Source organism: Pleurodeles waltl, chromosome 9, assembly GCF_031143425.1.
Source record: "Pleurodeles waltl isolate 20211129_DDA chromosome 9, aPleWal1.hap1.20221129, whole genome shotgun sequence".
Taxonomy (NCBI): Eukaryota; Metazoa; Chordata; class Amphibia; order Caudata; family Salamandridae; genus Pleurodeles; species Pleurodeles waltl.
The window spans coordinates 210,279,627-210,294,176 of NC_090448.1; the positions used below are offsets into that span (position 1 = coordinate 210,279,627).

The 14,550-nt window shown below is 46.3% G+C and overlaps 1 protein-coding gene across 1 annotated transcript in view; it reads right to left on the bottom strand.

Annotated features, from left to right (window-relative positions):
• ABHD6 (abhydrolase domain containing 6, acylglycerol lipase) overlaps positions 1-14,550 on the bottom strand; it is a 158,008-nt gene that overhangs the window by 82,190 nt on the left and 61,268 nt on the right. The window contains exon 4 of the mRNA XM_069206561.1: positions 10,195-10,308. Coding sequence (XP_069062662.1) covers positions 10,195-10,308 — 114 coding nt within the window. The remainder of the gene's footprint in view (positions 1-10,194; positions 10,309-14,550) is intronic.

Here is a 14,550-nt window from a genome sequence, read left to right on the forward strand (position 1 = left end):
GGGAGTTCCATGTCTTGGGTGCCAGGTAGGAGAAGGATTTACCTCCAGCGGTGGTTCTGCGGATGCGAGGGTCGGTGGAGAGAGAGAGGCTGGTTGAGCGGAGTTGACGGGTGGGCGTGTAGAAGGCGAGGCGACTGTTGAGGTATTCGGGGCCCTTATTGTGGAGGGCTTTGTGTGCGTGGGTGAGGAGCCTGAAGGTGATCCTTTTGTTGACGGGGAGCCAGTGCAGGTGTTTCAGGTGGGTGGATATGTGGCTGTGGCGGGGTATGTCGAGGATGAGGCGTGCAGAGGCGTTTTGTATGCGCTGAAGACGTTTCTGAAGTTTTGCGGTGGTTCCTGCGTATAGGGTGTTCCCGTAGTCCAGGCGGCTTGTGACGAGGGCGTGGGTAACAGTCTTTCTGGTATCGGTGGGGATCCAGCGGAAGATCTTTCGGAGCATTCGAAGGGTGTGGAAGCAAGAAGACGAGACGGCGTTGACTTGCTTGGTCATGGTGAGAAGGGGGTCCAGGATGAATCCGAGGTTGCGTGCGTGGTCTGAGGGGGTTGGTGCGGTGCCCAGGGCCGTGGGCCACCAAGAGTCGTCCCAAGCGGATGGGGAGTTTCCGAGGATGAGGACCTCCGTCTTGTCTGAGTTCAGTTTCAGGCGGCTGAGCTTCATCCATTGTGCGACGTCTTTCATTCCATCCTGCAGGTTGGCTTTGGCGGTGGCTGGGTCTTTGGTGAGGGAGAGTATCAGCTGGGTGTCGTCAGCGTAGGAGATGATGTTGATGTTGTGTTTGCGAGCAATGTTGGCGAGGGGGCTCATGTAGATATTGAAGAGAGTAGGGCTGAGTGAGGAGCCTTTGGGTTCGGTCCGAGAGGAACGAGATGATCTAGTTCAGGGCCTGTCCTTGGATACCAGTGGAGCGGAGGCCGGTTATTAGGGTGCGGTGGCAGACGGTGTCAAAGGCAGCCGAGAGGTCAAGGAGGATGAGGGCGGTTGTTTCTCCGTTGTCCATCAGGGTTCTGATGTCGTCGGTGACTGCAATGAGGGCGGTTTCCGTGCTGTGGTTGGCCCGAAAGCCAGACTGGGAGGGGTCTAGCAAGTTGTTGTCTTCGTGGAAGTTGGTCAGTTGCTTGTTGACGGCCTTCTCCAAACCACAATGACTCTAGAGGGACCGATCATGCAAGGAAGCTACACCTCGCGCCTCCTCGTCAAAGCCTCCTGATCTTGAGTATCGTAGGCATGCCCTACAGGTGGCAGTTACCCTGGGAACCACCGCAGACACCACGGATGATGAGAAGGGCCCACACATATTTATGTCAGAGGATGACACCATCCTCCCTGACGATTCTCTCCAAGACTCCAGGATTCCCCCACTTGTGAACCCACGAACAGCAGACAAACTCATTTGACCATCCTCAGCCTTCTTTTTTGGACTCTGGGTGCCCCTGTTGCATGTACTGCATCTTTTTATTGTTGCACTACTGTACTGTTGCACGTTTACATTTGTCGACACAGCACATCATCTTGCATGCATATATTATTGAGAATGATGTAGCCCTCTGTCCTGCAATAACAGCAACCCTGCTGTGTCGTGCCGCGGCGCGTGGCGTGAGCTAAACATTTGTCTCGGGCCGCAGCGCGGAGACACACCGCGCCCCAAGCCTGTGGTGCACTTTACGAGCCCCAAATTGGGCATGGGGCCTCGTTCCTTCATAGCGCGACGCGCTTTCAGACTGGTCTAACCCTCCCCCACTCACCTGTTATTGTTGTGTTCTTCTTTTTCTTTCACTCTCATTGTGCCTCCCTTTATGTTCTTCCTTCTTCCCATATTGTCCCTCTCTTCCCAGCATGCTTTAGTTCCCTACTCTCTATGGCTCCTTGTCCATTACGTTCTATATGTTTTTCCCTATCTAAAATGGTGTCCTTGCACTTCCTGTTGGTCGCTTCCTTTTTTAATTTATTTTAGGGCTGTGATTCTTTCCCTCCTTGCGCTGCAACACTTTCTGTTTGGATGGTGTCTTCCCTTCTGCTTCCTTGTGTCAGATACTGGTTCACGTCTGTTCCAGTGTTTTTCCTGTTCTTTTTTGAGCTTGTATTTACTTATTATTTTGCTCCTATTTCAGAAAATTTTCCTTTCTGGAGGTTTTTCTCCTTTTAGGTTTTTTTTCCCTCTGGCACTACTTCTGAAGGACACGGCCTGCCCTTGGCGTTTCCATCGCCTGCAGCACCGTGGATACCAGAAAGAGTCGCTCCTACCTGGGCCAAGACCGAACATTCAGGAACAAGATCCTCGCCACTCGTTCTGCGGACTCCAGGTTAAAGCAGCGCGTAAGTCGTGACATGCTGTTACCTTCATTACCTGCTGCTTGCGAATGGGACGCGACCACTTGGGCCCACAACTCTACCTTATCCTACGTTCCTCTTTTTAAGTGGGTTCCAGGGACGCTGGCAGCTCTTGCTGGGTCTGACATGACTCAGACATCTTTGTACAGGGCGACCTGGACACCATGATAAACTCCTGAATCAGGCCACACACTGAGTTACTCTATAGAATTTCTTATTAACTATGCACAGTTTGGGCATTCTGCAGGTTGTGGCAGGCTCCATTAGTTGTTCCCCCATTACATGTCACGTTTATTCTCTGCCTTTCCCTGGTCATTCCCAGCTGGCTACAGGACGCAGGCCTAACATTCTTTGTGGGACTTGAGCTGGGTGGCCCGGATGGTGGGTTCCACCCTGGGAGGCCCCACCCAGGCGCACAGTGCACACCCCCTTAACTGACACCCTGACAATAGCTCCCTCATCTGACAGATGTTTCCTCAATGTGCGGGGAATGCACATGGCTACGAAGTGGTATGCTAAATGTCATCAGGCTCACATAGTCCTCTTACAGGAATCCCACACGATGAAAGAGGAACTAGTGTGGTTGCAAAAGCATTGGAAAGGGACTATACACGCTACTATTCACTCTGCTCATGCCCGGGGTGCATGATTTGGCTCTGGCCTGGTGTCCTCTTCCAGGTGATTGATATGATCATAGATGCAGATGGCAGGTATATCCTCCTCGAGGGCCACCTAGACGGCAGGCATGTGCTCTTTGAGAGCATCTATGCCCCAAAGCTGAACAGGGACGTTTGTGGGACACCCTCTATGCCGTGTTTGCGCATAAGACATTGATGCCTTGAGTTTTAGGGGCGATTACATTTGCGGCCGGAATTGGACAGGTCCCACCTTCCTTTACCGCTCTCCCCCCTTTATGTGCAGGTCGATCGCCTTTGGGGTTGGGCATATCACTGGTCCTTCTTGGAGGCCTGGGGGTCACTTCATCCCAGGGCCAAGCTCTACTCTTTTTATTCTCCCCCTCCACAATCTCTCTATGCACCTGGACCGCTTCCTTTACTCAACCTCTTTGCTACCCCTCGGTCACCATTCAGACTACTTGGGGCAGAATGTCTCAGATCATGATGCTCATATTGTGGACCTCCAGTGGGTGCACCCACACCCTCCGACCCCAACATGGAACCTCTCACGAGACTGCTTCAAACACCGAGTCTTTTTTGAGGTGCAGGGGATGCATATCTGGAGGTACTTTACGGAAAATCATAACACTGCCCCCACTAGGTCCTTGAATGGGACGCGTTCAAGGTGGTAATAAGGAGTACTTGTATGCAGGAAATTATTGCCGTCCGCAGGACTCGAGACAAAGAAATAACAGCTGATCGTCAACTAGCCGACTTGGGGAAAACAGTGGATTGGGACCCCACATCTATTCTCACAGTCACAGCAGCAAAAGCTGACTACACCACTCTCTTAGAATGACTGAGGAGCTGTAACTTCATCATGTGGATGTTGATTGGTGCTATCCTGTATATTTTACTTGCTTTTATGATTGTGAGATACAATCGAATAAAGTATTTTTGATTGTTTGACTGAGGAGCTGTAACTTCATGGCCCATGCTGCTAGAGTCCACAGGGAGGGGAATAATTCAGGCTGCCTCCTAGCCTGGCTGATTAAACAGGGAACATCGGTCAGCCCATCGTGGAAATGGCTATCTGATTGGGAACCATGGTGGTTTCATACTTACTATTCCACTATTTACCAAGTGGCACTGAAAACGTTGGTAGACGCCTCATGTTCGTTTTTGTTAAATATCCCTTTCCCATTGCTGACCCCATTCAACTTTCATTGGATGCTAAAATAATGCAATCTGAGGTCATGCAGGCCATTAGGGACCTATGTCATAATAAAACCAAAGCCTCCATGGATTGCTCCTTGAATTTTATGATACCTTCTCCTTGATGCTATCCCCTTGTCTTGCTGAGATGTTTGAGGCAGCCTCCAACTTGGGGAACTCCCGCAGTCGCTCCGGGAGTCCTGCTGGTCTCCATTTCCAACACCGACAGAGACTCCTCACATCTAGGGTCCTACTGACCTTTTGTAATTCTTGGAGCAGATTATAAAATTTTGGGAAAGATTCACACCACCAGATATGCCCAGATCCTCCCAGAACTTATATAAAAGGATCAGAGTGGGTCTGTCCCAGGTCGATGTACTTCCCAAAACATAAGGTGCCTTTTTCATATACAAGATCAAGTACAAGGCTGATTCCAGTGTGCTGCTTGTCTCATATTATACCTAGAGAAGGCATTTGTCACATTGGCACATGAATACCTATTTCTTGTACTGACCCGAATGGGTGTTGGGTAGAGATTGCTTGCCTATACCCAACTACTCTACACCAATCCGGTCTTTCAGATTCATCTAGCTCGTCTGATCTCCGCCTTTTTTCCATTGGGATGTGGCACTAGACAGTGATGCCTGCTCTCCCCACTGCTCTTCGAGATGGAGCCTCTTGACATTCAACTACGCAGGGAGGGCAGGGAATGTGGTATATCTCTTCCCCATTTGAGACTCCTTGACTGCATTTGCCAAAGCTGCAGGACTTTGGGTCAATTGGGCGAATTCGTCAGTCTACCCCTGCCCTGGCAAACTGCTGCAACTCGTACACCTTGACAAGGCACAGCTTCAATGGAGTGCTGAGGCAATCCACTACCTGGGAGTCTGCCTTTATCCTATCCCACTCGACCTCTCTGATGGGATCTTCCACATGGCCCTAGCTGGCATTAGATCACTAGTGCATTTCTGGCAGCCGTTGCATCTGGCCAGATTGGCAAAACCGCTCTGGCTAAAAAGGTCATTTTACCCTGCTCTTTGTTTTATTTCGTGAGCCTGCTCAGAATCCTGTAGAACTCTTTCTTCAACAAACCGAACTCTCTTTTGTGTACACTAATTTGAGGAAATGGACATTGCAGTCTTGCCCTTAACTACAGAGGGCCCGGGGGGACTGAGTGCCAGCTCATTTGAAGCATACTTCCTGGCAGCGCAGCTACAGTGGCTGGCACTCTGGACTGCGGGGCTCTAATGTTATGAATGAGGAACTATACAAATAGCCACGCTCTGGGGCCTTCTCCTTTTGAGGGTCATACCCTCGTCCTCCTGGCCACTGCAAGTGGAGGTGGCTCATGCCTGCATGATCCAAGTACATATTTTCACGTGTGGGATTCCACCATATGCTCCAGCATTCCACCTGATTGGCCTCCCCCACTTCCAGGGTCACTATACCCTAGGGACATGAGACACTGTTCAAACCAATCCCTGACCACAGTTGGAGACCTATTCTCTGATGGCCAATCTCTCACCTTCGCCCAGCTGACAGCGGACCACGACCTCCCCCGGGACAGTTCCTTACCCACTGACAACTCCACATCACTTTTCAAACTCTCTGGGGCACATCGGACACAAAGTCGACCATATATCTGGTACAACAAGCCATACTCACTTTGGGCGAGGGTCGTCACCTAATCACATGGCTATATAAGGCAGTTTGCAAGCTTACGGATGTTACCCTTATGGCGCTATAGCATAAATGGGAGGATGATTTTGGGAGAGTACTCCACACTAAAGAATGGGAACAGGCTTTGGAATCCCCCCAGACAGTTTCCCGGAACTCTCAGGTCAAAAACATCCAGTTCTTTATTTTACACAGCGTACCTCTCTCCTGCACAATAAAACTGCTGTTTCCCTAATGCACTGATCAGGTGTCCCCGGTGTTGAACCCCTGACCTCACACATATGCTATGGTCCTGCCAGGCCCTCCAGAGCTATTGCCGATCAGTACATGCCATCCTAAGGTAGGTCAGAGAGATGCCGGACTTCCACATGTGGGAGGCAAGTACCTTCGACACCGGAAGCAACATTAGGTCTGCATGCGGTTTGCGTCATTGGTGTTCCTCCCAGCTAAATGCACAATTACACTCCAGTGGAGGTTGCCAGCGACCCTACCAATAGCAGCCTGGCACAGGAGGTGCGCAAGTTGGGGGTATGAGGGAAGAAGAGGAGGCTCTTCTCTATGAGGAGGTCTGACATCTCCGCAAGCAACCTATCTCCACTCAATGGACTACCCTTCTCATGGAATTTCTGCAGAGTGGGTAATGATGAGCTCCCACCCTGAACTACACAGATTAACCTGGCAGTTGCCAACGTACCATTACATGCAATTGGGGGGGGGGGGGTCCCGTTTAAAGAATTGGACTCCTACACTGATTTATTCCCTCCACAGCCGTATATCTGGGAGGATCCATCTAGGAGCCTCTTATATTCATCACTTTCTCCTTCCCCAGTAAAAAATCAACTCTTGCAGATCCCACCTGGACACGCCAGATACTGATGTCCCAAAGAGTACATAAACTCTTTCTTCTGACACTGCTGACCTGCCACTGCCATCTCCTTTCTTCGTCCTTCACCTTCCCTAGATTTTGTACTGTATTTACCCCTAGTTAATGACACTGCAGTAGGACACAAGTGGTACTCACTAATCTACATTGCGATAACCTGTATGGTTTTCGACTGTGTCAAACTCACTGAAACATGAACATACTATTCTATGATTTCAATGCATCAATATGTAACTATATGATGTTTTGTTTTCTCTTTCATACCATAACAGTGGAAGATCTACCTTCTCAAACTTGTTGTTTATACTACAAAACCCAATAAAAACATTTAAAAAAAAGAATAAACATTACTTTAATTTTTCTGGGGCATCTCCACAAATGTTCCTGAAGAAATATAAAAATCTTTTTTTCTGCTAACGAATGGTTTAATGACATAAGAGAATCACTCTAATAGCCAGGTAGAGACAATTGGAAGAATATTTTACATGAACAAATAACCACTTTGACACCTGCTCAATTCACACATGAGTAATAACCCCACAACCAAATGAGGGTAAATGGGTTAGTATGTGAAGTGAGTACTTCTGTTCAGTACTTAAGGGTTTAGCCTGTTTGTCAGCAGAAGACAGGTGACACAAATATATAGGGTAGATTTGACTTTCTGTGACAGTGTTTTAAGGGGTACAGACTTCCTTATTACATTGCTTGCCATGCCCACAAGACTGGTGCTTAGGCAATGGTCTAGCATGGAAAGTGGGAGCAAGCACCTTCTTTGAACGATGGATGAAAGTAAGTGTGCCCAATTTCTGTGATGAAAAGTCCACACATCCAGATGTAAGCAAGCCTCTCCATTTCACCTGAAGATCTGCTCACAAGTACTTCTCCATTCATGGGTGCTTGGGCTGGCCTGCTAAAGTAAAAACTATTGCTGCCAGAAAGAAACTCGAGAAAGTCACAATGGCTTGTGGATGAGATTGTGGACAGTCGGGCTTTCCTAAGTAACTGAAGCCAGCAGAAGGAATGCCATGGGAACAATGGCTTCCTAGGGTTTCCACAAGTAACACGTTTATTTATTTATTTAGAGAGTTTTATTAAGTGCAAACAACAACCAAGGGTATCAGAGTGCTCTACACAGAGAACCCCCCACCCAGTTACAACATACCTAAGAACCTGTAAGATATAAACAAAGGAAAAACTAACTGCCACCCTGGGTGAGGAGAGGAAAACTCCTGTAGCTCTATCAGTATGTATATAGCAGAAGAGCATCCTCTAGCAGAAGCTCCTGAAGTTGGGGTAATTCTGCCTTTTCTGCTGACTTTTGAGGGTTAGCTTGAAACCATTTGTTTCCCCAGATTTATCAGGGACAGCAGTTCACTCACATGTTAAAATGTGTCTCTTGTATTGTACACATTCCTTAGTGGAACCTATGGGATTTCAATGTTTCCACAGCTGCAGGCACAATCTTCGGGGCTCAAAAAATCTACTCGACCACTCGCTAAGGCGAGTTTCATTTTATGAGGTTGAGCTATTTTTAGATCCTGCTCATCCCTTCTGGGGAGTGGACAAAGAATAGGTGTTCTGTTCAGCCAGAAACTAAATTAGCAATTAAGATGCCTTTAAATCTTATTCTTGTCACATTTCCTCTGTGTTCAGAGACAGAGGTCAAAAGTCAGTTTGTCTTCTTGCAATGCAAATACTTTTCCCTGTGACTGCAGAGTTCCAGGGTTTTGTAAGGTGAACTGTCTGACCTATGTGTAATGAAAGGCTGTTGGTATCTGGTGTTTCCTAACACACAGCATTTATATAACTAAGCCAACTTTACAAACAGTTCAAAATATATTTAATTAGCTGTGAAAGACCATTTTTTGTACTTCTGTGTGATGAAAAAATATTTAATAGGATGAAAAAAAGTCAGAACACTTTACTTGGTGATGTGCAAATGATCAATGTTTTCTGAAACCCAATTTTCACAGATTATTGTTAATACACTATATAGTTTTATCAGTAAAGCTGCAAGTTAGTAGGAAGGTTTCTGGACATTTCTCGGAAATTCACTGTCTGTAAAAGACAGTGCTCTACCACATCATGCTTTAGTAATATATTTATTAAAAGTAAGTGTTTAAACATAAACTGAGAAACACTACTGCCTGATGGCAAAGCTATTAGTAAACTAAGAGGTAAGTCATACATGGATCATGTGTACCCTATATGCTGGCTAGATTTACTATACATGGAGCAAACGTTTAGTGTATTTAATCAAACAAAAGGAGATTTTTTTTTTACAGCAGAAATGCTGAACTCACATATTTGAAGGTGCACTCGTATGTGAGAATGAAGAAAAAGGCGACTGTAAATTACAATATTTGCCTAGGATTACACAGCTTGAGACCCATTTCCGGGTCAAGTACATTACAGTTAGGTCGAGTAGATTATTGAAGCTACTCAACCTGCAGGTCTAGTAAAATTTTAATGATTTTTTGAGGCCTGCACTACACAGGCCATGTCATTCACTCTTTTGTCTCCAGTCTTTCTATCTGAATAAGGGATATATTCCTTCAAAGGATTTAAAGATTTAAAAGCCGGTTTATTTCAATTTTACTTAGTGTCAACATCACCCATACTTATTATTTCAACATAACAAAAAATTTCCCTGCAAACAGATTTGAAATATTATGTGGGAAACTGTGTTTCTGCACTGTTTCTCGTATGTTTTCCCCAGGTGGCACACACTGGAGAAATTGGCTGCTTTCAGCCGTCTCTGGATGTAACGACACATAATTCAGTATGGGCCTTAACTGGTGTTACTGACACTAAGCATTAGAGGGGAACTTGAAATAAGGGCCTAAATAGTCTAAGTTCACATATTGTATTTGGCACAACACAAAAGTGTAATTATTCTTACAGTTTTACATTTATACATATTTCTGGTCTAATCCATCCTTATTGGCTAGGTGTTTTATTTCACTGCTTTCACATATCCTGCTTGGGATTTCCATTTTCATGTGTTCTTAGACATACATAGCCTCATTCACAAAGGTAAACTTACCCCTTTGTGTAAGTTTATGATTCTTGACTAGTCACAAAGGTATTTTACTAGTAGTATCTTTACAACTGTAGAGTGTCCGCACATACAAAGAAAGGACACTTCTATCTTTTAATGTGCGGAGACTCAACAGTCGTAAAGATACTACTAGTAAAATACCTTTGTGAACAGCAAACAATCGTAAACTTACACAAAAGTGTAAGTTTACCTTTGTGATCGAGGCCCTATGTTTCATTGTAATAAACAACTGCAATATGAAAATAGTCCTTCCAGGCAAACAAAGAAGTGCAGCTTGATTGGCATGATCTATCAAGGACTAGGATTTGCAGCACAAATCAAAACATAAAAATAAACAACATTTGGTTTGGGAAAACTAGGAGCAATAGCTATAGTTTTGTTGCATGCTTTCAGTTGACATGATTATGCCTACCTGTCGTATCCTCTTCACCTGTCCATCTACTGAGTAGTCATCTAAACACGAGCGTGTTGTGCCTTCATGACCAGGCATGTCAACGCAGACTAGGTGCATGTTCTTTGGCAGAAACTGTGGAAACAAATAACAATCCGTTAAAACAACAACACGGAGGGCAAGTTTCTGCTTACATAAAACACAATATATAAAAACACAAGTTATCTGCTCCTTTTAAGTCTAGTGTGCAGTTATCAGTAATTGCCTATTGGCAACAGACCTAATGTTTCCAATTTAGCAGTAGAGTTGTCTTTTCGCACACAGCTTGCTCATGATTTGCTGGCTTTCTTGTCTATCTTGGTTCACTTCTGCTAAAATGATGGCTTCCCTCTTTATTCTTGTAATTATCCTGCTCAAGGAGCATTTTAATCTCACTGTTTTGTTTAGACAAGTTATATTGTTTCACTTCTGATGTCAGGACTTTGCATTGCAGGACATAAGGGGTTATTTTCCCTTTGTCCCTCTATCTCTCTCTGTATCCTTGATCTCCCTGCTTCCCCCCCGCTTATTTAAAAAGTAGCTATACTGGTTAGTTCATCAGTGTGGGTAGAATGCTGGCAATGGAAAGTGTGTTTGTGATATGAACACTGTCATGTTCTCTGTGAGTTGCTCGGAGCTGTCGGCACAGACAGAACATGCCTGTGGTAGCTCCTCAGGGTTTTTTAAACTTTGTTTCACATGAATCCTCTGCTGTTTTTCACCTCCTTTTGACTACTACAGCTATTTTTGGCAACCAGGAGGAGAAGGAGTTACCACGAGGATCCCACATTGGAACAGCTGGTGGACATTCATCCAGATAACAGCAAGTGTTTCTGTTTTCTTTATTTTGGCACCAGTTTTATCCAGTATAGCGGTCGCTGTTCAAGTGTCCTGATACTTTAATTCAAACTACACAGACCTGTAGGTCTCTTTGCCAAGATTGTTCCTTAAGCAAGTCTTTCTGTGCTTCACTTACATCAGCGTTTCATGCTTTTCATCTTGCGGTTCATTAACATGTTCCTCTATGCGTGCATGTCAATTGCTTGAGCGCGCCGTATGTACATATACGACCATGTTGGAAGTATTAATCTGCATTTCGATCATGTTGGATGCTATTTACGCACCTACAATGAATTCTTATCGGTTTTTCTATCACAGTGACCATTTTGAGTGTCACTAGTGCTTTCATAGCACCTCGCAGTGGTTACAGGCCTACAAGTTGTGTGTCCTAAAATTTGGTAGACATTCAGGGTGTATTATTTCTCAATAAAAAGTGAAGATGACAGCCCGGATTAAAGAAGCTCTGTTTTTTGTTTTGTTGTTTTCATGGCCTTTGGAATAAAATGTCTCTCTAGCAGTCATCATTGATACACACACTATACAAATTCAGTGAAACAGACTGTCCAAATTTGAATTTTGCAAAACACAGATATGGCCTAACATTTCTGAAAAAACAACCTTGATTCACACACTTGAAAGGACATTGTGTATCACGCAGCCAGTGTCAACAGTGATACACACTTGTATACACAGCCCTATGTCTGCACCAAGTAACAGTATACACTCTTTAGGAAATTTGTTTTTTTTGAAAATGGTTATTCAGCCAATGGAGTAATACACACTATATTTTCGCGTGATGTAGTGATGTTGTTCTTCATTGTCATGTCCAATAGTGTATCACTCTGAGTGAATTTTCCAGATCCATTCATTTGATGGTTTTGGTCCATTTTAACCAATTATCATATGTTGTGATACAAGTATTTCTTTATTTTTAAGTATTCAGTTGTTATACACACCATGCACTCTGTAAACCCACCACCACCTTTTCTAGAAAGTCCAGGAGAGCACCCAGTAAATTGGAGGAAGTGGTTTGATGCTTTTCAAACCTATTTGGGGGCAGTTGGAGCATCAAGGTTCCGTGCAGAAAGAAAGAAATATTGACTTCTTCACTCCCTGGTGTTTAACCCCTTCTGTGCCGCGGACGTAGTGGTTACGTCCCGCGGCACAGTGCTGCTGTGCTGAGGACGTAACCACTACGTCCTCGGCACACAGCCCAGAGGGAGCGCTCTCGCTCCCTCTGTGTGCTTCCCTCCCACCCCCCAAAGTCGGGGATGGAAGGGGAAGCCCTTCCCCTTCCACCCCCGACCCCTCCATAATGACGTCAGCGCGCGATCGCGCGCTGACTTCATTATGGGATCCTCGCCGCACAGGAAGCCATTTGCTTCCTGTGCGGCGACGAGAGAAGAGGTAAGAATCTCTTCCCGGTGGGTGGGGGGTTGGGCCTAAAGAGGCATCGGGGAAAAGGAAAGGCTTTTCCTTTTCCCCGGTGTCTCTTTGAGCATTCCTGCTGCCCGATCGCATTGCGATCGGGCAGCAGGAATGCCCACTAGACACCAGGGATTTTTTTTTGTTTGTTTACTTACCTGTTTCTGGCACGCGGGGAGCGGCCCCCTGGGCAAGGGTCGCTCCCCTTTGGGGGGCAATTAGTTACGGCCATTTCTGCCCCCCTTGGGGGCAGATCTGGCTACTTTTTAGCCAGATCTGCCCCCAAGGGGGGCAGAAAACACTAGATCACCAGGGATGTATATTGTTTTGTGCATTTATGTGTGGGGGGGTGCCCCCTTGGGCAAGGGGCGCCCCCCCCAAGGGGGCAGAGAACTGTTGGCCTTTTCTGCCCCCCTTGGGGGCAGATCGGCCTATTTTTTTTAGGTCCATCTGCCCCCAAGGGGGGCAGAAGCCACTTAGGCACCAGGGATTGTGTGTGTAGTGGATGGGGGGGCGCCCCCTTGGGCAAGGGTCGCTCCCCTTTGGGGGGCATGTCTTTTAGGGCCATTTCTGCCCCCCTTGAGGGCAGATCAGCCTATTATTTTTAGGCTGATCTGCCCCAAGGGGGGCAGAAACCACTAGAACGCCAGGGATTTTTTTTTATGTGTTTATTTTTGTGGGGGGGCGTCCCCTTGGGCACAGGGCACCCCCCCAAGGGAAGCATTGACCTGTTGGCCATTTCTGCCCCCCCTGGGGGCAGATGGGCCTATTTTTGTAGGCCCACCTGCCCCCAAGGGGGGCAGAAGCCACTTAGACACCAGGGATAGTGTGTGTGTGTGTGTGTGTTAGTGGATGGGGGGGGGGGCCTTGGGCAAGGGTCGCCCCCCACTTTGGGGGCACATGTACCCAGGCCATTTCTGCACCCCTTGGAGACAGATCAGCCTATTATTTTTAGGCTGGTCTGCCCCCAAGGGAGGCAGAAACTACTAGAACGCCAGGGATTGTTTTTTATTTGTTTATTTTTGTGGGGGGGCGTCCCCTTGGTCACGGGGCGCCCCCCCAAGGGGGGCATTGACCTGTTGCCCATTTCTACACTCCCTGGGGGCAGATGGGCCTATTTTCTTAGGCCCACCTGCCCCCAAGGGGGGCATAAGCCACTTAGGCACCAGGGATAGTGTTGTGTGTGGTTTTTTTTTTTCTTTTTTTTTGAGGGCTGTCCCCTTTGGCAAGGGTCGCTCTCCATGGGGACACACTACTAAAGGTATTTTCTGGCTTCCTTGGGGTAGACAGGTCTATTTTATTAGTAGGCCCATCTGCCCCTATGGCAGAATCCACTTAGGCACCAATTTCTAAATGTTTGATGGTGGGGTGTTTGTCAACTGAAGAAGTCTTTGCATTTGTGATAAAAAATGTTTTCCTCCTTTTTGTTCTAGTTCAAAGCTTTTGCTTTATTTGCTGTGGCTCCTTGCGGTTTTGGCGGTGGTTGACCTGCAGTTTGCACAGTTGCTTGTTTTAGGTAAGTAAAAACAATTTACTCCAAAGGAGTATTGTTGCCATGCATGAATGACATGTTTGTAGGGGGTGTACTAAATGCAGGATTGTGTGTGAAATTGTCCTTAGGTTTATGCACAATGATATTTGTTTTGTCTTTTTTCTAATTTGCCTTTCTTTCTTTATTTTTAGTGGGATATCATTGGTGATTGCTGTGTAGTTGCTGGTGAATCAAGCTTTTTCAGGCAAGTGAGCGGTATAGTTTTTGAGTTTATAACTCTTACTAACAAAGCTACACTTTGTTACTTGTCTTACACAGTGCTGGTTGTTGGTGGTGAATTTGTCCAGTTAATTTTAGCAGGAGAGATCATGGCTAGCCGCAGGATGACCGCTCAGCAGGTGGTTGGTATGCTTTTTGAGTCACAGTCTGATCATGACTATGAGACAGACTCTGCATCTGAGGCAGAGGAGGAAGTCAGAGATTCTGGCAGTGATGTTTCTCTTGGAGGGGAATCTTCTGATGATGAAGCCACACTCAGTGCAGATGAAGGGCCTGTTTTAGAGGAGGACATTGATGTGCCA